Source organism: Bufo bufo, chromosome 2 (genome assembly GCF_905171765.1).
Source record: "Bufo bufo chromosome 2, aBufBuf1.1, whole genome shotgun sequence".
Taxonomy (NCBI): Eukaryota; Metazoa; Chordata; class Amphibia; order Anura; family Bufonidae; genus Bufo; species Bufo bufo.
In genome coordinates this window covers 117345968-117372289 of record NC_053390.1, presented here as the reverse complement: position 1 = coordinate 117372289, position 26322 = coordinate 117345968, and the positions used below count along the sequence as shown (strand labels likewise).

Here is a 26322-nt window from a genome sequence, read left to right as displayed (position 1 = left end):
TTGGTATAAATGTTCATTCTTTTAACTTTTTTGTTATATAAAAGTAAAATGTAAGACTACCTAAAGCAATTGAGTTTTCCTCTGTCTTTGTGTGACCCCCCCCCCCAGGTGCATTGTGAAGATAACTGGAGATATGACCGTGTCATTTCCAACTGGGATCATTAAAGTGTTCACAAGCAACCCATCTCCAGCAGTGCTCTGCTTCAGGTTGAAAAACACTAGCAAGCTCGAGCAAATTCTACCAAATACACAGCTGCTATACAGGTATGGGTTACAGAGCCTTGTAAGCACGTTGCTTAGTGTTCATTGTACGCGCATTTCAGTTACAGCTCTTTCAGATGGACACGTCCTGTGCGGGAATCACAATCTGTGTGTGAGCGTTCCCCGTTATGGATATTGCTGGTTTCTCAGGAGTGTACAGCATTATAATCCTTTTTAATGCTGTGTCACTGCATGACCATACTGCTACAGAATCATACTGAGATAATGCTGTCAGTATGATCCTGCCACAGTAAGGCCATGCAGAGACACACAGCATTAGAAATCAGTTTAATACCGTGCGCTTCTGAGAAACGAGCAGTGTCCAGAAGGGGGAATGGCGCTCACACGCGGAGCATGATTCCCGCACAGGACACGTTCAACTGAAAGAGCCCTTAATGTCCTTGTTTTATCCACCACACCCAATACTATTAAATACTATTATATTGTGTAAAAGATTCTATGCTTTAAGATATAGAGTCCTTATGGTATTCCATAATAGGCATCTCAAAGTGGATATCAGTGGCCCTGCCATAGACCTGAGCGAGACTGCAAGGTGCATGAACACCTCTCATTAAAAAACACAAAGCTCTTTTGATCCAGAGAAAAGTAAAATCCACCCTTGATCTATCCCTGAATGAACAATCTACATTATTAACAGTGACCTGGATATTGTGTTTCTCAAGGAAGGATCACAGCCCCTCTAATATACATTGAGTTGGCTAGGAAAAAAAAACAAAAAAAAAAGCGCAGACATAGGACGACACCCAACATACAAAGGGATGTTGCAAGGTAATAGGTCGCTCACCTGCTTGTGTTGTGATAAGTCACAACAACCATAACGTGCGTATGCACTATAGCAGGCATGGACAACCTGAGGCTCTCCAGCTGTTGTAAAACTACCACTCCCAGCATGCCCTGCCGTAGGCTGATAGCTGTAAGCAGTCCGGGCATGCTGGGAATTGTAGTTTTGCAACAGCCTAGAGCCTCTGGTTGTCCATCCCTGCACTGTAGCATGGAGTATGAGGCTTGCTAGCTGGACTCTGTAGTCCATGCCACTGGAGAAGCCTCTCAGGATCCAGAAGTGGGAAAAAGATTCAGTGTAGAAGAAAAGCAAAAATGGAGCTTTTTCCAGCACTTCCTCTAAAATGTTGCGAGTATATTCAGCATAAAGTCCACATTTTAAAGGGGACCTGTCCCATTGACCATGTCCACATTGACCATGTCCACATTGACCATGTCCACATTGACCATGTCCGCATTGACGTGTTTGAGCTGAAGGTTTCATATGATAGTATTACAGAGCAGGAGAAGCTTAGGAGATTGATATAGTTTTATGGGGAAAAAAGATTCAGTAACATTTGTCATTTGTTCATTTAAAGAGGATAAAAATGGCTAATCCATTTGTCCTACATCTGAGGAAGGAGCATATGTGAAATTGAATTGAAATGTGTCATTGAACTTATTGTTTTAGCCATTTTCTCTTATCCTTTTTACAATCTGGATTTTGTGCTGAATAAACTTGCAACACAGGATGCTTTGGAAAAAAGTTTTTTTTTTTGCTTTAATTCTACACTCCCTCTAATATACCTGACAGTCTTGTTAAAGGTCCATTCAGACAACTGTGTCCGTTTTGCGGCCCTTCTATGTGCTTACAAGTCCATGAAGCCACACCACAAAAGAGAAGACATGTCCTATTTTTATCCTCTCATCTAGCGGATTGCATATCCATTGAAGTCAGTGGGTCGGCACTGCGATGCAACATGCACACAGCCGGTACTAGAGATTTGTGGATCCACGGTTTGTGGTCCGCAAAACATGGTCGTGTGAATGGACCCTAAAGCGGTAGGCTACTTTCTAAAAGAACATCTAACACACCATAACTTTGCGGGCAATAGCATAGTTTACCAGAGCGCCCTGGTTTAGTGTCCCCTGCTGCCCATGGACACTGTTTGTAAACAGTGGACGCTGCAGCTGGCGCCATCTTAATTGCCATGGATGCTGTGGACACCTGATTTACCCACGTGACCAGTGCCCAGGGTGCATCCGATTCTGTGCTTGCACTGAACATATTTAGAGCATGCACAGATATCGAAGATTCTGCTGCATGTATCTGAATGCCTTCAGAACAAGCGCAGAATAGGATGCATCCTGGGCAGCGGTCACATGGGTAAATAATCTGTCTGCCACCATCTTGATTGCCTTGTCCACTGTTTACAGACGGCATCCATGTGCAGAGGGGACGCTGAAGGGTGATACTCTGGTAAGGAATCATGAGGCCGTGTGTTCCTTATGATAGTGCCCCCAAGCTATGGTATTTTAAGAGACTGGCCAACCCCTCACTGATGAAAACGACAGTTATGCAATGTGCATTTTTCATGTATTCTGATTGGTATACTTACGGTGTATATATATATATATATATATATGTGTGTGTGTAGTGACTTTATATTATTTCTGCTGTGTGATGAGAGGCAAGGTTATCACATCCCGGGAGCAGATCCCCTAGAGCAGTGATGGCTAACCTTGGCACTCCAGCTGTGGTAAAACTACAACTCCCAAGATGCCCCCCTTGCTTGGCTGCTCTCAGAACTCTATAGAAATAAATTGAGCATGCTGGGAGTTGTAGTTTCACCACAGCTGGAGTGCCAAGGTTAGCCATCACTGCCCTAGAAAATATAAGAACACAAAGCGGCACCGTGGCACTATTACCTTACCTTAAGTGGGTTCTGGCTTTCAAGCTCGCTGGTGACTCTATTATTTCTTTTTGCAGAAATATTTTTCTCTGTTAAACATTCTGACCAAATATATTTCTTGCAGCGATCCATCACAAAATGACAGCAACTGCAAAGACTTCTGGATGAATATGCAAGCAGTTACTGCCTACCTCAAGAAGTCTTCCGAGCAGAACCCCTCTGCTTCTTATTATAATGTAGACATCTTAAAGTATCAGGTACAGTACTTTGTCACTCATATGCCTTCTGATGGTCATGCAATGTGGCAACACCTGAAGTATTTTGTACCCCTGGACCAGTGGTCGGCAAAGTGCGGCTCGCGAGCCACAAGCGTCTCTTTTGATCCTTGAATGCGGCTCTTTGGTTCGGGCTGGCGGGTGGGCGGCCGCGCAGCCATATCGCGCCACTCAAGCTGCTTGCAAAATGTCCGTCATGCGCCTCCTGCCCCGTCTGTCTGCTCCTTCCACTTTATGAATGAAGCAGGCAGGAGGCGCATGACGGAGGGTGAGATGTCACGCTGCGCACAGCAGCAGAAGGGCGGGCAGCGGCGGACTTTCGGCAGAAAACCGGCCATGTGAGGAGGGGTGAAGAGGCCGTGCTCAGGAGGAGCGAAATGTCCTGCAGCAGAAAGGTAGGAGCTGCCCCCGGTGTGTGCCCAGCGCCGGGCACTGCACCGGCCCCGCCGCAAGTGTCCCTGCCTCCTCCCTTCCCCCAACTAATACATTACTTTACTTACTGGAGGGCACTTATGGGGGATATCTGTGGAGGGCACTTATGGGGGATATCTGTGGAGGGCACATATATAGCATCTTATGCTATATATGTGTCATCCACAGATATCCCCCATAAGTGCGTCATCCACAGATATCCCCATAAGTGCGTCATCCACAGATATCCCCCATAAGTGCGTCATCCACATTACATCCACATCTGCAGACAAGTTTAATAAAAGTAAAAAATGATAAAGATAAAATGAAATAATAATCAAGATCCAAATAAAAGAAAGTACATATAAAAGTATTCAAAAACACACTCTGGGCTCATGCCCAGGAATGTAAAGGCGCCGTGCCTGTGCTGCGGACCGCAAATAGCGGTCCGCAATGCACGGACACAGACCATGGGGCAGCTGCATGAGGATCATGGAACCATTCACTTGAATGGGGTTCGCGATCCGCATCCGACTGCCCGCACCGCAAAAAAGTAGCGCATGCTGAAGTGAATGGGTCCATGATGCGGGCTGCACACGGCCGTGTGCAGCCCGCATCATGGACCCATTCACTTCAATGGGTCCAGGATCCGGGATATGAGTGCTACAGAGTGCTTCCGTGGTGCTTCTGGCTGTGCCTCCGCACCGCAAAAAGGCATGTGCATGCGCTACCTTTTTGCGGTGCGGAGGCACAGCCAGAAGCACCACGGAAGCACTCTGTAGCACTCATATCCCGGATCCTGGACCCATTGAAGTGAAGGGTCCTTGATGCGGGCTGCACACGGCCAGTGCCCGTGTATTGCTGACCCGCCGTATGCGGCCTGCAATATGGCAATGGCGGGCACACGGTCGTGTGCATGAGCCCTAATAGTCCTCACTGGTACTGTTGACGCAATATTTTAGGTTTTAAAAATGTGGCTCTTGAAAGAAATTTCAATCGTGGTTTTGGCGATATTTGGCTCAGTTGACAAAAAAGTTTGCCCACCACTGCCCTGGACAGTTGTGGAGCGAAGCCACTGCAAGCTTGCTGGGACAGTGTGACGCCCAAGAGAATGTCATGCAGGGTCTCGCATAATTGTCTTTGCAACTGTCCCTGCAAGCGCACAGCGGCGTCTCTCTGACATTTTTCGGATATGGGGCAGGAGAGTATTCTTGCACAACCCCTTTAATTAACATGATATTGGATAGCTAATGACCATATCTTCTTGTCTTAGTACCTTGCCTCTTGGCAGCTAAACGGCATCAACCACCTTTCTGTATCCTGATATAACTCCTTTCACTTGACGTTTTTATTACCAGCAGTCAATAGCACAGATACGTAGGAGGGCCACAGCAAGGCCTCATGCACACGACCGTTCCGTTTTTTTGCGGTCCATAAATTGCAGATCCGCAAAACACGGAAGCCGCCCGTGTGCCTTCCGCAGTTTGCGGAACGGAACAGGCGGCCCATTGTAGAAATGCCTATTGTCCGCAAAACGGACAAGAATAGGACATGTTATATTTTTTTGCGAGGTCACGGAACTGAGCAACGGATGCGGACAGCACACGGAGTGCTGTCCTCATCTTTTGCGGCCCCGTTGAAGTGAATGGGTCCGCACCCGAGCCGCAAAAACTGCGGCTCGGGTGCGGACCAGAACAACGTTTGTGTGCATGAGGCCTAATTGTAATCTTAGAGGCCCATTTCAAGGATATAAGTATTGTGCAGGAAAGCAGTTCTCATAACTGTGGCCGCCATTTTCTTTTATACACGTGCCCTCGTTGTGGTAGAATAGCATTGTATTCGTTGTCACTGGCATGCTGCAGGGACACATGTCAGCAGCGGTTATTCAGAGGAATATTCAGCTTTCTTGTTCTAATCTTCATATCGTATTTCCTTTTACTTTATGCATAAAATGTAGTTGGCCAAAAGAAGAACTGATGGTACCGGGCGGTTTGACAGTGCTGTTTGTGAAAGATCCAGTTACTAATTAATATTAATATTGAGATATTTATATTTACATACATTATGTACTAGTCGGGGATAATTCAGTGTACAGCGGCTGAACTGGATCCACTAGAAGTTGCATTGATATATTTTTATTTTTTGTACGGTCTTCAATTAAAGGTGTTTTCCAAGGATATTACATTTTTTAAGGATACAGGTGTGTTCTGGCACTGCATCAGTCTCACTGCTCTTCACCTCCTGGTCCTACTGGAATCAGAGTGGCGGGGCACCACTATAGCTAGCGATTGGTTGTGCATGTTTTTTTAGGCATTTCCAATGTTTCAAGCTGGGGCCAGGAAGTGAAGAGCAGCATCAGAATGGCAGCAGTGGGGGGATCGGTGGTGGAGAATAATGGGTTAGTTTTTAGTTTTTTTACATTTTTTAAATAATTTAAATTTTTTTTTTTTTAGTTTTTAAGCTCTTCTGACCCATATTCTTAAAATGAACATTATCCCTGGAACAACCCTTTAATATTTAGCTGATACAGGAACATATACTATACTACATGAAGGATAATGTCCTCTGTGCTGCACTGACATGCTGCCCCATGATTGCCATTTCTCCGCCTGCTAGTTTTCAAAACATTTGGCAGCCCATTTGCCGGCTCCATTAAATCTGTGTTAAGGGGTGCCTAGGAGGGTTGACTAGATTTTGTAGGTACTTCTCCGATTGCACTAAACTGCATTTCTCTTCAAATTTTAGTATGTAATAGTGCACAGTCTAACAAATCTGTCTGACATTATGCAGTATTTGCTTTTATTCACTTCTATTGAAGTTTACCAAACTTTTCAAAAGTCTTGGATAAATTTGAAAGTTTCCATCTGTGAGAACCCATGGGCTGGTGCCCCTTAATATCATTAAAATAAATGGGTCCAGTACTATTTATAGGGGCCTAATGTTTTGCAGCTTATTCTAGGATCTCTGCGTCGACCCTTCACCTTGATCTAGCGCCAAGTGTCCTAAAGCGTTTCGAGTGAATTGCTTTGTCAGGAATCTGAGAAATGTGTTTTCTCATTCCAGGTGTCCTCAAATGGGATCCAGTCCACTCCTCTCAACCTCGCCACTTACTGGAAGTGTAATCCTAACACTACTGATGTTAGACTAGATTACAAATATAACCCAGAGTCTATGGCAGTGCCCAGTGCTTTATCGAATATCCAAGTTGTGGTTTCGGTGGATGGAGGGGTCACAAACCTGCAGTCTATTCCCACTGCAGTATGGTGAGTGCATTTCAGGATACAAGTGGTGTCCTTCCTCCTATATTCGCACTGCGTCTGCAGTGTTTGGTCTATGTGCCAGCATAAACGTCAAAAGCAATCATTGGCCCAAGTTCAAATGACTGAGGCTAAAAGTGTGTGCTCTGTGTCGGCTACAGTGCTATTACATGCAGAGGCATCCTTCCAAAAGCAGATTTATCATAAACTTTTACAATGGTCTTAAAACTTGCCTGAACAGTTATATGGTCTGATAAAAGTATTTGACTTCTCCGAGAGTTTACTATTGGGCTATGGTCTGTCTATGGCTGATTACGTTACAGTATTAGTAAAGCCATGAAAGACTGTTATGTGCAGGAAATGTTTCCCTTTATGATACTGTTACTGCAAAGTTGTATAGAGCTGTGATTCCAGGAGGAATAACCGAGGAACAACACAACACAAAATACTAAGAAGAGATGCTCCAGTATAGTTATTTCATGAAGAATGCAAGTATTTAATGGTGACAGGTCATCTTAGGGCTCATTTACACGACCGTTTTAATGAGTCCGCATCCGTTCCGCAATTTTGCAGAACGGGTGTGGACCCATTAATTTCAATGGGGCTGCAAAAAGATGCGGACAGCACACCGTGTGCTGTCCACATCCGCACGTCTGTTCCACGGCCCCGCAAAAAATATAGAGCATGTCCTGACAAGAATAGGCATTTCTATAATGGGCCATCCATTCCGCAAATTGCGGAAAGCACACAGACGGCATCCGTGTTTTGTGGATCTGCAATTTGCGGACCGCAAAACACGGCGCGGTCGTGTGACTGCACCCTTAAACTTTGAATAGTCTGTGACTTCCCTTTGGAAAACGACATGTATTTGGTGATTGTGGGCCTAGATGTAAAGCTGTCCGTAGACAACTGCTAAATATATATCCCACGCAGGGTGTATTCACTTCAGTGAGGAAAGCGGAGTGCAGTTCTGTCCATCAACAAAGGACGACGATTTTTTGGCAGATCCTCCCACTTGGCCGGACCTGTAAAGGGAAGCTTACTTACCTACCTCCAGGCGCTGGTTCCCCACTCCTGGCCTGCGATGCTCCACTGGACTCCCTTAGTGTAAACATCCAGTTTGACATCACCGCAGCCAATCACTGACTGTGGCCGAGACCAGATCTCCTTGCATCATGTGACCACTTGTCATGATGTAAGGAGAGCCGCCGGTCACCGCTGCAGGCGATGTCAGACCGGATGTTTTTAGCAAGGGAGCTCAGCGGAGCATCACAGGCCAGGAGGAGAAGGAGGAGGGAACCAGCGCCAGCAAGCATGTTATTAAGTTTACCTTTACAGGTCCGGCCAAGTGCCCCCCCCCCCACCCCCTCCATTCTTGCAGAAGCCCTTTAAGCCAATAAAACCAATTTAGTGTCTGAGTCATCGTCCATTCTCATTCATTGTCGTCAGCAGAGGAAACCTAACAGATCCACTTTAAAGGTTTTTTCCAAGGCTTTTTTACTTATGGCTCATCAGTGTCTGATCAGTAGGGTTCCGATAACCTGGGACCCTCGCCGATCAGTTGTTTGAGAAGGCACCTGCGCTCGCTGTAGGGTTGCGACCTTCTCTCAGCCTACCAAGCACAGCGCCATATATTGTACAGTGGTTGAGCTTGATATCGCAGTTCAGCCCCATTCACGTCAATGGGACTGAGCTGTGCCGGAAGACAGCCATCTAGGGCTCCCTAACAGTAGCCACCTCTTTTGCATTGATTTGCATTTTAATTATCAGTATTAATGACGAAAGCTTCTCTTCTAGGAATGCAGAACAAATGAAAGCCTTTTGGAAAATGTCTGTGATTTCAGAAAAGTCAGAAAACGGAGGTGAGTACAGAATTTCTTAGCTGTTGGGTGTATGTTTTATTACATAGTTTCATACAGTATTCTAGACTGATATGGTGTGAGGTACAATGGTGTCACGCTTGTTTTATATACATATAGTGTAAAGTACATGAATTTGTTTAAATGGATTTTTTTTCATTCTTGTATAATGTTATAGGATCAGGATCACTCAGGGCAAAATTTGATCTATCAGAGGGGCCTAGTAATCCTAGCACGCTGGCTGTACAGTTCATGAGTGATGGAAGCACCTTGTCTGGAGTGGACATTGAACTTGTAGGAACAGGCTATCGTCTTTCCTTAGTGAAGAAGAGATTTGGCACAGGTACAGTTCTTATCTTTTGGACTAATAACACTTTATGACACATAAAGTTACATATCTTTCCAGCTGAGATTGTTTGTGCTTTTGCATTATTAATTATATACAATATTACATATGTGTGTGTGTGTATATGTATAATCTACAATATATAAAAATTGCTTTAGAATGACAGATGTATAACCCATATAGTGTGTATCCAATTACTGTGAAATTCATTTAAAGGGGCTCTGTCACCTGGATTAACCCTGTAAAACCAGTAGGGTAGGGTTATGAAGCTGAGTAAATCGATACCATTTTTTTGTGTAGGTGTCGGCGTTCAGCACTTTTATTTTCATGCAAATGAGCTATTGGAGCACCAGGAGACAGGCTTGGGCAGATTGAGCACCACTCCAGTGACACACCTGGTTCTCAATACAGACATCTCTATCATTAAAAACACACCCCCTCCCCTTAAATTGAGAGCGTGAGACTTCACGTCTAACGTTGTTTTCTCGTGCCTGCGCACTGAATCGCTAGCACGGCGCATGCCACCATGTCTTCTGCTGTTTGCCGAGCAGCGAAGATGATTAGTGTGCGGTTGACATCACTGAACCCAGAAGTGGAGGTGACTGCAGATGAAGCAGACGGTGCCTCCACTTCTGGGTTCAGTGATGTTACCAGCGCGTCTGCACTAATCATTTTAGTTACTCTGCAAGGAGCATAAGATATGGTGCGCATTCGTTGTGCTAGCCCCTATCAAGCTAAGGGGAGGGGGGCATGTTTTTAACAATGGAGGCATCTGTATTGAATACCAGGGGAGTCGCTGGGGCGGTGCTCAAACCGCATAAGCCTGCCTCCTGGTGCTCCAATAGCTAATTTGCATAAAAATAAAAGCGCTAATTTATCCTGAACAGCAGCACCTACACTCAAAAGAAAGGTGTCGATTTTCTCAGCTTCATCACTATCACTACCAGGTTATATGCCTGGTTTTATAGGGTTGATCCTGGTGACAGCCTCCTTTTAAATGAATACTAAACCTTGAAACGAACAGGATGTTAATTTGCCCACACTATCAGTTTGCAGGATTTTCTGTATGCAGAGTCCTGCAGGGTTAATTTCCTCTTACATTTTGGGCTTGCAAGTTATTACGGATACTGGATAGGTAATCAGTATCTGTTCGGTGGGGGTCCGATACCTGGGACTCCTTGATAATCAGCTGTTTGAGAAGGCACCGGGCTCGAAGCAGTGCCGAGGCCTTCTCGCAGCTTAGCCTGGGCCACGTTCATTAGTTATGTTCGGCCATTTTTCACTGAACTTGTGATTCTTCTGATTTGCAAACAATAACTTTTGTTTCTCTTTCTCTTACAGGAAAATACATGGCCGACTGTTGATTTTAATTTAATGTTTTTGTAAATCATGGGATATAAGGAAACTACTTTCCTCTTAATTTATCGGAAATCTTCCACATGCTGTTTTAATTATAGATTTATATATAAATATATATTTTTAATTTTTGACTTGTTTAGAAGGTATTTCTATATTGCTGCCAACTACAGAGCATACAAATGCACTTTCTAGGAGTCATTTTGTGGAATATCTTTTGGACGTTGTAGCACTGAAGTTTTCTGCAGTCGTGGTTAAAAGTCTGCTAAAATTTGGCAAATTCTGTATGTTTGTATAGAGGCCACACTTTACTATCTAAATCACCATTTTGTACCAGAAAAAATACATAGTTATGTTTTGTAACAAATTCAAAATTTGCAGGAGCATTCAGACCTCCATTTATACTGTGTTTTATACACATATGAATAGCCAGTCCAGCGTTATTTAAATAATTATTCAACTTTCAAATTCAGGTATCATTTCCCCACCACTTGAATTGAACCTATGACCCACACTCAGTGGGGCCAGCCATTATGTGGACTGGTCTAGTATGTGTACAATGGTAGCTGATTAAAGGAAAACTACAATTTAGTAAATGCATAAAAAGTATCTCCCATCCTTCATCTCTGCCATTCTTTTTTTCCTATATTGTATCATAAAAAAACGGAGAAATACATAGAAAAATATTTTCTGTGTCCCAGGAGCTCGGCCATCTCGCTTTTCCTCCTCCCCACTGTCCTTTGACTGTAAGACAACAGGATGGAGCAGAAGCCTCCCTGCTGTGTCCTGTCTGGAATAGGACAATAACATGATTAGCCCTTGCCCACTTTAAAGGGGTTCTCCAGGAATTTAAAAAAATGAAAATACTTAAATATTATTTTTTAATAAATATATTCACAAATACCTTTCATTACTTAGAATGGCTTGTTTTGTCTAGGGAGCAATCATTAGGAGAAATAAAATGGCCGCCGTCCTCTCAGTACACACAAAACCTGTCCTAATCACACAGGAGGACAAGTGACTTTACCACAATGAACCATAGTGCTGCCTCATCCTCCTCTCTGCTCTGCTTGTCAGGAATCATGATCCTGAATACAGGTGAATCTCTGTGGGAATGGAGATGAGGCAGCTCTTTACCTCAGTGTTGTAAAGTAACTTGTCCTCGTGTGATCAGGACAGGTTTTGTGTGAACTAATGGGACAGCGGCCATTTTGTTTCCCCTGTTGAATGCTCCCAGGACAAAACGAGCCATTATAAATAATGAAAGGTATTTGAGAATATATTTATAATCAATTAATATTTGAGTATTTTCATTTTCTTAATTCCCGGAAAGCCCCTTTAAACCACATCCCTCGGCCATCACAAAAAAACAAACATGCAAGACATCAGCAGCGACTAAAAGAGACCGTCAGAATGTTGCAGGATGACAGATTTTACTCAATATAATTTAGTGTAGTTTACTGAATTTAGCTTTCCTTTAAAGGGGGTTTACCTGGACTTTTATATTGATGACCTATCATCAGTATCTGATGGATGGAGGTCCGACAACTGGGCCCCCTGCCGATCAGCTTTTGAGAAGGCACAGGCGCTCGCAGTAGCACCACGGCCTTCTCTCGGCTTTCCGTAGGCCATGTGACGTCATGTTTATCGGTGACATAGCCCAGGAGCAGCTCATCCCCATAGAAGTGAATGGGGCTGACCTGCAATGCCAAGCACAGCCTTTATACAGTGTACAGCACTGTGCTTAGTAAACTGAGGGAAGACCATGGCCCTACTGCTTCTGTTCCCAGGTGTCAGACCCCCACCGATCCGATACTGATGACCTATCCAGAGGATAGGTCATCAGTATAAAAGTCCTGGAAAACCCCTTTAATTCACTGTGACATAGCTTCACATGGCTGCTTTCATTGTTTGTTGGTGCCAGATCATAAAATGATAATCATATTTAGCCCATGTTCCCTAATTGCTGAAAGGAACAAGGTTTTATAGACAGAATGCTGATTTGTATATTACACTTTTAATTCTCATTTTGTGGCTATTTTCGATCAAAGTGCAATTACAGGACAAAGAATAAGGCAACAGGAATTTTTATTTTTTTCCCCTGGAATATTTGTATCAATGTTCACTATTTAAGGCAAAGTCATTTTTCTATGCATAGACATCTGTGCCTTTCCCGGTCGGGTTCTATTACCCTAGGTATTTTTTGCGGTTGCACATTGTAGTGGTCGACATGTGGCGCTTCAGCAGATTTGAACCTACAACTTATAAGGGCTAGTTTATTCTGAGTTGTGCAAACTTCTAAATGCCATGTGCAGACTTCAGTATGCCCCTTTGTCAGGCTGGTTAGCCCTATCCTAGCACCCAACAAGACTGTTCTGTTTTATGTACAGGTACTTATCCGTACACTGTATAAACCCAAAGATCCAGAGGAGTAATGCACGGTCCAGAAAAGGTGGTGGGGGGCATGGAAACTAGCGATATTCATGCAAAAATGTCTTTGCTGTTTTAAAAACTGCCACATATAAGTACCAGGACGAGGATATGCCAGTGCGTTGTCACATTTTATTTTACCCATTCATTACATTTGTATGTTAAATCCTAACTTGTTCAAAATTTTGTCAGAGCGAGGGCCCTTCTTCCCATCTCCCTTCTTCCTGGGGGACAGTCTTAAATCATCAGGTCTTGAGTTCATTTTCACTATATTGAGAGGCTGTCTTTGAACAACTGTTTAAATTGCCACTAATTTTACAGGGCATCTGTCAGCAGACAGCAGTACCTATGACACTGGCTGACCTGTTATATGTGCTCTTGGCAGCTGAAGTCATCTGTGTTGGTCCCATGTTCATATGTGCCCGCATTGCTGAGAAAAATGATGTTTTAATATATGCAAATGAGTCTCTAGGAGCAATGGGGGCGTTGCCGTTACACCTAGAGGCTCAGCTCTCTCTGCAGCAGCCACACCCTCTGCACTTTGATTGGCAGGGCCAGATGTGATCACATTTACACTGCCTGACGCTGTCAAAGTGGAGAGGGTACAGTTGCAGAGAGAGCTGACCTCTAGGTGTAATGGCCACGCCCTTGTTGCTCCTAGAGGCTCATTTGGGTATATTGAACAGCTGCCAAGCGCACATGCGACAGGTCGGCCAGTTTCATTGGTACAAATCTGCTGACAGATGCCCTTTTAATTAAAGGGGTTTTCCAGCATGGTGGCATATAGCGGAGTGGCTTACAAACATAAAAGACCCAATACACACCTCAGCGATCCACTGCCTGGGTCCCCTGCTTCTCTACTTCCTGTTCTTGATGTGACGAACCGGAAATGCCCGCTCTGTGCTCCACCTCTTTGGCCAGTGTTTGGCTTAAAGGGCATTTCCTGTGTGTTGAAACAGGAGCAGGAAGTAAAGAGCGGTGGGGGGACCCGAGCATTGTCAGAACGGCAGCGGCTTATGTTTTCAATCCACTTTGAGCCCACTGCCACCATTGGTTTCTGCGCTGGCCAACCATTTAAGAAGATTGCTTGTTTTCAAGCTGCTAACATTAGGAACGAACACATACATAAAACACTAATAGAATATCTGCAGACATAGTGGAGTCCCTCATCTTGATTGTAAAATGGCGGCTTCACAACTAGTGTTTTGCACAGAAGATATTTGTAATGAGTCCTAGAGCCTCCCAGAACATGTGATGGTTGGATTGTTATTAAAGGGATCTTCTTCATCACTTTTTCGATCGGTGGAGGTCCACCTCTGGGATCCCGATTAGGACAATCAGAGCGTTAAAGGGGAATTTGGCATCCAGGACTTGCATCAAATAGTCTGGATGGTGAATGACTAGAAAGACATTTCTAGCTTTGGAGGATACTCCATCTATGTGCAATAAGTGGACAGGCACTGTGTAATGCTTTATTTCCCTGACAGATCACAGCTGATGGTGGGGGGGGGCCAAGGGTGGGAAATGCTCTAATCACCCTGGAGAACGGCTGTAAGATAAGTATGCGTGTGTATATATAATATATATGCATTACAAAATTCCCCAGTGTCTATATAGCCATTAAAGGGCTATACCAGGCAGATGACATGTCCATGTTAAATGTGAAGCCACATGGACACTTTCGTGAACCCTGCTAGATATATTGAAACGCCATCGTACATGTTAGGAAACGGCGTCATAAGCAATTCCCTAAATTGTATTATAAGGAAGGGGATGATAGAGCGGTATTGTGTGAATGGGTGTGCTGCGGTTTTCATCATTGCCTAATTCACAGCTGTAGAAATGCCACCCACAGAATCCAGGCCAACATGAGGAAGCAGCAGGGGATTTGATGCATCTATGATGCTACCCTGCTCTGTTATTCCCACTTGCATAGTGTGGACTTCTGTTTGGGACATTGCTCGTAATGCCATTCCCTAATAGTGTCACTTTAATGCACATGTAGCCACATTTAAAGGGAAACTCTAGGCAAAACCGATACTGTGCCAAGTCCGTTGGAGAGCCTAAGAGGGCAGTGCATGACACGGGTGTATACTCTGGTGTTTGAAGCCCTGTGCCAGGCACTGCCCGCTTAGCCTTTGCACTGAACATGACACAGTCTGTATCTATTGACTGGAAGTTTCATTGATGCCCTTAGACTAAATCCACTTGCTTCTTTCATAGAATCCTCCACGTTATAAATGGACGACTCTTTACAGTACTCAATGTTGTATGTAACTTGGAACTGCCGCTCTGACTGTATATTCTGCAGATGTTTTACCAAAGTTACTCTATAATACCTACAGTAAATAATAAGTTACCAGTAAGATTTCTACTACTAAGCAATAACCATGCTTACCGTTTTAATGTGTTCTTAATATAACAAGCAATACATTATGAAGGGCAATGCGTTTATTAGGACTTTGGGAAGCTAATACATGACACTTTGGGTTCTCTCTATTGTAATCTGTTTCTCACTCACTTTTTTTTTTCTCTCCTGCCAGAAGCAGAACTATGTAAACTTTAGTCATATGTATGCGTATTAGCACTTTTTATTCATGCATAATCAAAATGTATTTGTTGTAAGAGCAGGTTACAATACTGAAGCCATACAGATTTATATGGGAATTTTCAATAGCGAATGAAATAAATTTTAATCTACAGGTCGATGCTGGCATCTACCAAATGTTGTGTTTAGCGAGCTGGCTCTTGCTTTTGTACACCGTTATATCCGTGTAGCTGCCTCTTGTTTAGATGATGTTGTAAAACACTGAACCCTAAAATACACCTGAATTTTTATGGAATGTTCTTACTTTTGATTGTAAATAAAATTAAAAAACATGTATCTTAAAAAAAAAATCTGTAAATATTTTTTTTCATAATGTAAATTTTACAAATTATGTTGTATCTGTAATAAACGTGTAATATATGCATAATTTACGAAACTTTCTTCGTCATGTTCCATTCTTCATTTTGAGTGACTATATAAACATTGGATCAGGCGTCCATTTTAGTAGTTGTTTTAACCCCTTACACCAAATACACATTTTGTGCATGTCATGTACAATCTTTGCATTGTGTAGATCAATGTCCATTATGTAGACTGGGTTCTAAGGTTTCACAGTGGTTTTAGGGATTCCCTGAACTGAATGTAGAATATATAGAATTATTAGGAACACCATACTAATACGGTGTTGGACCCCCTTTTGCCTTCAGAACTGCCTTAATTCTACGTGGCATTGATTCAACAAGGTGCTGATAGCATTCTTTAGAAATGTTGGCCCATATTGATAGGATAGCATCTTGCAGTTGGAGATTTGAGGGATGCACATCCAGGGCACGAAGCTCCCGTTCCACCACATCCCAAAGATGCTCTATTGGGCTGAGATCTGGTGACTGTGGGGGCCATTTTAGTACAGTGAACTCATTGTCATGTTCAAGAAACCAATTTGAAATAATTCGATCTTTGTGACATGGTGCATTATCCTGTTGGAAGTAGCCATCAGAGGATGGATACATGTTGTCATTCTGTTTACGCCAAATTCGGACTCTACCATTTGAATGTCTCAACAGAAATCGAGACTCAGACCAGGCAACATTTTTCCAGTCTTCAACAGTCCAATTTTGGTGAGCTCGTGCAAATTGTAACTTCTTTTTCCTATTTGTAGTGGAGATGAGTGGTACCCGGTGGGGTCTTCTGCTGTTGTAGCCCATCCGCCTCAAGGCTGTGCGTGTTGTGGCTTCACAAATGCTTTGCTGCATACCTCGGTTGTAACGAGTGGTTATTTCAGTCAACGTTGCTCTTCTATCAGCTTGAATCAGTCGGCCCATTCTCCTCTGACCTCTAGCATCCACAAGGCATTTTTGCCCACAGGACTGCCGCATACTGGATGTTTTTCCCTTTTCACACCATTCTTTGTAAACCCTAGAAATGGTTGTGCATGAAAATCCCAGTAACTGAGCAGATTGTGAAATACTCAGACCGGCCCGTCTGGCACCAACAACCATGCCACGCTCAAAATTGCTTAAATCGCCTTTCTTTCCCATTCTGACATTCAGTTTGGAGTTCAGGAGATTGTCTTGACCAGGACCACCCCCCTAAATGCATTGGAGCAACTGCCATGTGATTGGTTGACTAGATAATTGCATTAATGAGAAATAGAACAGGTGTTCCTAATAATTCTTTAGGTGAGTGTATATGTGTGTATGTATGTTCCGCGATCACTCAAAAACGCAACCATCGATTTCAACGAAACTTGGTATACACATCCCTTGCTACCTGGAAAAAAATCGTGTGGGGGTCACAGCTCTCTAGCACATACCGTTCCTGAGATATTCCCAAAAAATGCAAGTATGGCACATCACATGACCTACATTCGCCAATAGAAGCCTGCAGGTCTTTCTCTTCATATCCCAACTGCCATACACACGGTCACATGTACCTTATCAGCCAATAGAAGCTTGCAGGTCCTTAGTCTCCACATACACACAGTTTTACACCAGGTTTCCATAACAACCCAGCCATTTTTCTTCACTGCTGCAGGTCCGCTTTAAAGGGGCAGGGCGCTGTGAATGACACTGTTAAGGGGGCAGGGGCCACTATTGAAAGGCCAGCTGCTGTGGAGGTCACTGTTAAAGGCGCGGGCAATGTGGAGGTCACTGTTAAGGTGTAGGTCACTGTAGAGTTAACTGGTAAAGGGGGCGGGCGCTGTGGAGGTCACTGTTAAGGGGGCGGGCGCTGTGGAGGTCACTGTTAAAGGGGAAGGCATTGTGGAGTTCACTGTTAAAGGGGCGGTCACTGTTAAGGGGGCAGGGGTCACTATTGAAGGGGCAGCTGCTGTGGATGTCACTGTTAAAGGGGTGGGCTGCTATAAAGGTCAAAGTTAAAGGGATGGGCTGTTGTGGAGGTCCCTTTTTAAGATGGCTGGGCACTATGGGGGGGTCAGTGATAAGGGATGGGGGGCTGTGGATTTCACTGTTATGGGGGATAGTGTCTATTAACGACACACAAACATTAAGTGAAATAGAGGAAATATACCCGTGCAAAGCCTGGTTATTCTGCTAGTGGAAGATAAAAGTAGGACATGCTATAAACCATTATCTTAACATCTTAAAGCAAACATAAAAAAGTTTTGGTAGGAAATGGTGCCACCAAGATAAAGTTAATCTGTCAACCCATTATGATGCCCAATCCAAAGGGGGCATAAAGTAGTGACTGTGGTCTTGATTCCATCAGTTACTTACTGTCGTTTTCATAAAATCAGCCGCAGTGGGAGCTGAGCAATGAGTCCACGATATTGATGAGCTGCTGACTCCACCCACTCCTACTGATTGACAGCTTTCTCCCTATGAATATCATGATGGGGGGCCGCCATCTTGTCTGAGCTGTTATATACACATAATGATAATGAGATGACTGCTGAAATGTTATCTGTACAGACCAGGGAGTGGCATCTATTATTAGTGGACAGTACAAAAGGATTTTTTTCTTACAGGGGTAATCCAGTTAGATTGTTATCCGCTATCAACAGGATAGGGGATAACTATTTGGTAGGGGTCCAACCGCTGGGACCCCCACTGATCATTAGAACGGGGGGCCCTGTACCCCCTGCAGCCCCCCTGAAATGAACGGAGCAGCCAGTCACACATGCACGTGGCTGCTCCATTCATTTCTATGGGAGTTCCAGAGAGCCAAGTATAGCACTCGGCTATCTCCGGAATTCCCATAGAAATTAATGGAGCGGACTCCCACCAATCTAATAGTTATCCCCTATCCTGTGGAAAGGGGTAATTTGATCTAACTGGACCACCCCTTTAAAGATTGATTGTGACATTAAAAATTAGAAATAACCACCAAAAATTCTTTAGAAATATGCATAACATAAAAACTTGGTGGGTTTCACACTTTTGTGGCGTTTTTATTCACTTTTACATTTTTTGTCTTTTTTTTTGCTACGAAAACAACATCTCTAGATGATAACTTTAGGTGTATTGAAAACATGAATTGCATAACACACAAGTTCTTTGCTCATTAGGTGGAGTTTTTTGTCTTTCTGACTTCTTTAAGAAAAGAAGCATGCTAGAGCTTTTGAGTGTCTTCACACGTGGCTGATTTTGTGGCAGAAAAGTCTATGACTGAAATGTGTTGCCCCATTCAAATGAACAGAAATGATTTTCAGTTGCTGAATTTTTCCATAAAATCTGCTGCGCTGAAGGCACCCTATTGTGTCTTTCCAACAAAACCACGAGTGTAACCTAAGGGTACTTTCACACTAGCGTTTTTCTTTTCCGGCATAGAGTTCCGTCCTAGGGGCTCTATACCGGAAAAGAACTGATCAGTTTTATCCCCATGCATTCTGAATGGAGAGTAATCCGTTCAGGATGCATCAGGATGTCTTCAGTTCAGTCTTTTTGACTGATCAGGCAAAAGATAAAACCGTAGCATGCTACGGTTTTATCTCCGGAGAAAGAAACTGAAGACATGCCCTGAATGCCGGCATTTTTTCCCATAGGAATGTATTAGTGTATTATTCTAAATGCCGGATCCGTCCTTCCGGCCTGCGCATGCGCAGACCGGTAAAAATTTGAAAAAAGATACAAGACTGATCCGTCTGTCCGCATGACAAGCGGAGAGACTGATCCGTCCTTGCAATGCATTTGTGAGACGGATCCGCATCCGTCTCACAAATGCTTTCAGTCAGCGGCGGATCCGGCGGACAGTTCTGACGACGGAACTGCCCGCCGGATCACACTGCCGCAAGTGTGAAAGTAGCCTAAAAAGAAAGAAACATTGGAAAGACTTGTACCTCTTCCATGTTAATTCCATTCCTGATTTTGGCTTACAGAGCTTGGACTGCTTTCATTAGTTTAATGCTGATGCTTCTTTGTACACACGTTAATGCATTTTCCACCCAGCAGTTTGAAAAGTACATCCATTAATGGTTTCTGTTGTGTCCGGTGGTGGGAGAGAAGGCGACTCGCACATAGGGCCTGGATGTCACTGGGGTAAATGATTATCAGTTCTTATCTGACAACCTTTTCAGACAGTGATACATCATTGCTAGGAAGCAGAATAGGAGTTTTACATTGATTTTCTAATACATATGTAATGCTAATGTTTCATTTTGTTTACCATTATAAAACCAGGGCAAAGCACCAGATTTCTACGGCTTGGGGTGGTGCTATGGGGTCTGTTTTTACAGGATCCATAACTGATCCGTTTATAATCTGGTTTCCATTTTATTTTATTTTTCTTCAGCCGGAATAGCAGACTTCAATTTTCTGCCCACCCGGAGGGGATAGCCCAATACCAACGTAACCAGTGACTAAGGGCTGATTCCCATCACCTCGCTTGATCGGGGAAACATGGACTGTCTCTGCCTCATCTACCGGACGGACGGCGGCTCCTCTGAACCGAACTGACTTCAGAGTGACTTATGATACAGCCAGTTCCTGTGAGATGATGGGTCTATTGTGCGGTGCTTCCTTATAGGAACTGACTCTATCATAAATTACTATAATGCATTCAGTTTGGGTCAGGGAAGCGACGGTCAGTCAGAGATGCAGCCGTCACACGACCTATGTTTCCCGGACCAAGCCCGCTCGTGTGAATTAGCCCTAAGGGTGGGTTCACACTAGCGTTAGGGATTCAGTTATGGCTTTCCGTTAGAACATGGAAATAACGGAATCCATAAGACGGAAGGTCGGGTCCGTTCTTCTGCCCATAGACTTGTATTATGACGGAATGCAAAACAGAAGCCTTTAAAAAGGCATTCTGTTTGCTCTCCATGCTAATAGAAGTCTATGGGAAAGCATAACGGATCCGTCTGGGTCCCGTTATGCAAGACGGAAAACAAAGACAGGACTTTGTTTTCCGTCTTGCATAACGGGATCCAGCCGGTTCCGTTATGTTTTCCCATAGACTTCTATTAGGACGGGGCAAATCGGAATGCCTCTTTAAGGCTTCCGTTTTGTATTCCATCCTATGGATTCCGTTATTTTCCATTATAACCCTGTTATAACGGAAAGCCATAACGGAATCCCTAACGCTAGTGTGAACCCACCCTAACAGTTGAAACAGTTCTTTATAATTGTCTGCTCATCAAAGGAGGTGAGAGCTGCATTTACATGCAGTAGTCCTCTCTGGATGTGGACAAGCTATGGTTACTGCAGTCTCTTGTCCTCAGAACATCTTTGTTACTGAGCAGCAGATCCCTGTTCACACTGGGAGAGGTGCTGCACTGAAACAGTAATTTGGTGTGGCGCAGCAGCAGTGCTTTCACCTGATTAATCAGCAGCACTGTTACTCTCCAACTATTGGCAATGGCAAGTGTTTGTTCTCTATAATCGGCTCATATAATAGGACTTTTAGACAAGTGTCTGGCTGTGTACCAAACCTATCATCCGGCATGAGCCCCTGTGATAAATCTGCTGCAGGTCTAGACACCATCTGCAGGATTAGTAAATCTGTATTTTTCTTTCCTGGTGCTCATATGTGGGAATAGGCATCTCTCAAACAAGTAACTCCAGTCAGGCCACCATTAGACACAGACCACACGGTCGCATCATAATTCCATTCTGTAAATGGCATTAGGCAATATGGTCTGCCGATTAGGCCTCATGCACACGACCGTTGTTCTGGTACGCATCCGAGCCGCAGTTTTCGCGGCTCGGGTGCAGACCCATTCACTTTAATAGGGACGCAAAAGATGCAGACAGCACTCTCCGTGTGCTGTCCGCATCCGTTGCTCCGTTCCGTGGCCCCGCAAAAAAAAATATAACATGTCCTTTTCTTGTCCGTTTTGCGGACAAGAATAGGCATTTCAACAATGGGCCGCCCGTTCCGCAAATTGCGGAAGGCACACAGGCGGCTTCCGTGTTTTGAGGATCCGCATTTTGCGGACCGCAAAAAACGGAACAGTCGTGTGCATTAGACCTTATACAGAGAGAGACCACAGTTTTGCTCATTGCACAGCATCCCGTTGCATGAAGAGGAATTTGCCTAGTAAAACTGCTCCCCAAACATGTGCACAGGGCCTCTCCACCTAGTGATTTAGCTGTTCCTAAGGGGAGTAGGATATAGGGTGGCAGAGAAGTGCAAATAGAAGGGTATATAGTGTAGGTTATAGTGTTTAAACATGAAGCCTAGAGTTCTTTTGTTGGATGCAGCCTGTTCTTAGTGCTGAGGACAGAAAGGCATGCCTCCAAACCATCCCAGATCCGGTGGGACAGTTGCATGTCCCAATTTCAACTGTATGTGCATTCTCAGGATGCAGATACAGTTGATTACAGTACAATCGTGAGGCAGAGACATCAACTCCCTGCTCCACCATTCACTCTTTGACCTTTTCTATCAGTGGCTTTGTACAGGCGGGATGTAATGATGTGGATCATACTCCTTGGGAGGCACTAATGGGGCATAATACTGTGTGAGACACTGAAAGAGCAGCCAGAGAGATAGGAAGAAAACCAAGAGAGAATGGTGTCCTTAAAGAGGAACTAAACCTTTGTCACCATATGATGTCCCTAATAAAACTGCAGTTCTCTTAGCTTAGTCTACTTTCACACTCGCGTTTTGGCTTTCCGTTTGTGAGATCCGTTCAGGGCTCTCACAAGCGCTCCAAAACGGATCAGTTTTGCCCTAATGCATTCTGAATGGAAAAGGATCCGCTCAGAATGCATCAGTTTTCCTTCGATCAGTCACCATTCAGCAGCGTTTTGGTGTCCGCCTGACGAAGCGAAGCCAAACGGATCCGTCCTGGCGCACAATGTAAGTCAATGGGGATGGATCCGTTTTCTCGGACACAATAGAAAACTGATCCGTCTCCCATTGACTTTCAATGGTGTTCAAAACGGATCCGTCATGGCTATAGAAGACATAATACAACCGGATCCATTCATGACGGATGCATGCGGTTGTATTATTGTAACGGAAGCGTTTTTGCAGATCCATGACGGATTCTCAAAAAACTCTAGTAGCCTTAGTGCAGCAGGCCGGAGCCCGCTCCGCTCAGCTAATCCTGGCATAGTACATGGGTTGGCTGACTATACAGGTGCAACTACCATACATTGTGTGTTGTAACCAGGCCTGGATCCAGTGGCGGATCCAGAGCCTGGTCTCGGGAGGGGAACTTCCAGATTGTTTTGTGGCGGCGGACAGAAAATAATGTGGTGCTTATAGAACAGACTGTTTGTTTTATTTAACCTATCGCACATCTCTAACACATAAGATCTAATAGACTGTCTGAATTACTTGTACGGTCTTCTATAAAGAGGGCGGTGCGCCGGGCCCTTGTGGATACAGAGTCCCTGGTAATAGTCTTTGACCACACGGGGAAGTAAATGATTTGTTTTCATTGGGGCCCTCAGATCTGATCAGTTACACAGACACTGGTCTTCTGCAGGTCTTCCTGGGGGTCGGGCAGCTCAGGGCTAGTCTGGTGACACTCTGCACTGAGGAGACAGATCGCAGCACTCCCCCCCCACCCCCCCGCGCACCGCAGAGACAACACAGGACCCCCACACATTACTGCAGACTCACACACAACACCCCGCTGCAGGCGCTCACACACACGCAGGCTCCTGAGGCACAAAGAGAGACAGGCAGCGATGGCCCCGTCAGACTGTCAGTGACAGTGTGAGCAGAAGACATTATCTGTCTATAACTAAGTAGTATCGGTATATTATACAGGGGGTAATATAACTAAGGGCTATCAGGGTACATTATACAGGGGTAATATAACTACTGAGGAGGGCTATCAGGGGACATTATACAGGGGTAATACATTTTATATTACCCCTGTATAATGTCCCTTGATAGCCCTCCTCAGTTATATTATCCCCTGTATAATGTACCCTGATACCCCTGTTATATAACTGAGGGGTATCAGGCAGGGTACATTATATACAGGGGGTAATATAACTGAGGAGAGGTAGCAGGGAACAGACTCCATGAGGGTGATATGAGGGCCTGACGTCCACAGGTGGGGGTTGTGCTTACAGCCCAACACCGTGCAGGACGTTTGGCATTTGCCAGAGAACACCAAGATTGGCAAATTCGCCACTGGCGCACTGTGCTCTTCACAGATGAAAGCAGGTTCACACTGAGCACATGTGACAGAGTCTTGAGACGCCATGGAGAACGTTCTGCTGCCTGCAACATCCTCCAGCATGACCGGTTTGGCATTGGGTCAGTAATGGTGTGGGGTGGCATTTCTTTGGAGGGCCGCACAGCCCTCCATGTGCTCGCCAGAGGTAGCCTGACTGCCATTAGCTACTGAGATGAGATCCTCAGACCCCTTGTGAGACCATATGCTGGTGCGGTTGGCCCTGGGTTCCTCCTAATGCAAGACAATGCTAGACCTCATGTGGCTGGAGTGTGTCAGCAGTTCCTGCAAGACGAAGGCATTGATGCTATGGACTGGCCCGCCCGTTCCCCAGACCTGAATCCAATTGAGCACATCTGGGACATCATGTCTCGCTCTATCCACCAATGTCACGTTGCACCACAGACTGTCCAGGAGTTGGCAGATGCTTTAGTCCAGGTCTGGGAGGAGATCCCTCAGGAGACCGTCCGCCACCTCATCAGGAGCATGCACAGGCGTTGTAGGGAGGTCATACAGGCACGTGGAGGCCACACACACTACTGAGCCTCATTTTGACTTGTTTTAAGGACATTACATCAAAGTTGGATCAGCCTGTAGTTTGTTTTTCCACTTTCATTTTGAGTGTGACTCCAAATCCAGACCTCCATGGGTTGAAAAATTTGATTTCCATTTTTAATTTTTGTGTGATTTTGTTGTCAGCACATTCAACTATGTAAAGAAAGTATTTCAGAAGAATATTTAATTAATTCAGATCTAGGATGTGTTATTTTTGTGTTCCCTTTATTTTTTTGAGCAGTGTATATATATAACTTAATTATACACAGGTAGGGACGGATCTCAGCCAGGGCAATGTTCTTGTATCCTGTAAGGGAGCAGCTGGGCATGAACACTATCACGCCGCCGCCCTCACCTCACTAGCAGGCGCGCTGGCTGGGCACGCAGCAGCTTCAGGCTCTTCCTTCCAACTTTGCCGCCCAAACGGGACCACTCCCTCTCCTGCCTGCACACATGGCTCTGCCGCCTCCCCCCTATGTGAACTTAGCCGCCGCCCGCCGGCAACCCACAGGACAGGTATTGTAATTACAGTGCGGCACTGCGGTGGTGGCCAGCGTTAAAGGGGAAAATCGGTGGGATCCGCCAATGTCTGGATCACATGCAGACATTCTTACTATGTTGAGGAACTACAGAGGCAACTTTGGGGGGGGATGGGGACTGGACGGGATTTGGTGTGTACAGATAAGGTTTGGGACGGGGTAGAGGTAATTTTACATTTTATCAAAGTTAGGAGGTATCTTCATAATTGTACAGTACAGTCTTACCGCTATCAATGGCACTGTACAGGATATAGTACAGGGTGTCCTGTCATCCTACTGCCAGAAATGTACATATCTAGTGCTTGTTCCCTCCTCCTTATTATTCCATTTCATAAGAGTATAATTACATTTCTTTTATGTAAATGTAAGGACATGGGTGCTGGATGTATAAATAGAATCACTTATCAAAGCTTGCAGATACTATTTGTATACAGAGGTGTAACCTGGTGCTCCTTCTATCACAGGGACTCCACCAACCATGTGCCATTTATAGCGCTGGTGTCCTCCTATGTGACAGAGGCCCCCTCCGCCACCAGGACCTGGGTGTGACTAATGCCTGGATGACAAGCACTAATCTTAACTCCATGTATTTTGCTGTTGTCAATGAATATTCTCCACACGGCTTCCTACTCTAGATGACGCAAGGCCTCATGCACATGGCTGAGCTGAGAGCAATGTTCCTGCTGTACGTGATACCTCTATACGGCCCTGTAATTAATCTGTGTTGTATGACTGCTTAGTTTTTGTGCCTCCATGTAAAAGCATAAGGGAGAAGAAGCTGCAGTAATTCCTCAGACATTTATGGCTGCCATATTATAGCTCTGTACAACACAGAAGAGGTGAACAGTATACAAGAGGTCTAGTTTGGTCAAATCCAGGCCTCAAGATCTCCCAACAGAACATGTTTTCCATATGAATGAGCATCTAAAGGCTACATGCACACGACCGTTGTGTGTTTTGCGGTCCGCAAATTGCGGATCCGCAAAACACAGGTGGCGTCCGTGTGCGTTCTGCAATTTATGGAACGGCACAGACAGCCATTAATATAACAACCTATTCTTGTCCGCAAAACGGACAAGAATAGAACAGGTTATATTTTCTTTTGCGGACCACGGAGCGGAGCAATGGATGCGGACAGCATGCGGACCAAAACAACGTTCGTGTGCATGAGGCCAAACTTTGTATATCCCACGCAA

General features: G+C 44.6%; 1 protein-coding gene across 1 annotated transcript in view; it reads left to right on the top strand.

Annotated features, from left to right (window-relative positions):
- Positions 1-11395, top strand: part of FCHO2 (FCH and mu domain containing endocytic adaptor 2) — a 187504-nt gene extending 176109 nt beyond the window's left edge. Inside the window, exons 21-26 of the mRNA XM_040421467.1 lie at positions 109-264; positions 3079-3211; positions 6704-6903; positions 8695-8759; positions 8935-9099; positions 10444-11395. Coding sequence (XP_040277401.1) covers positions 109-264; positions 3079-3211; positions 6704-6903; positions 8695-8759; positions 8935-9099; positions 10444-10466 — 742 coding nt within the window. The 3' untranslated portion in view covers positions 10467-11395. The remainder of the gene's footprint in view (positions 1-108; positions 265-3078; positions 3212-6703; positions 6904-8694; positions 8760-8934; positions 9100-10443) is intronic.
- The last annotated feature ends 14927 nt before the right edge of the window (positions 11396-26322 follow it).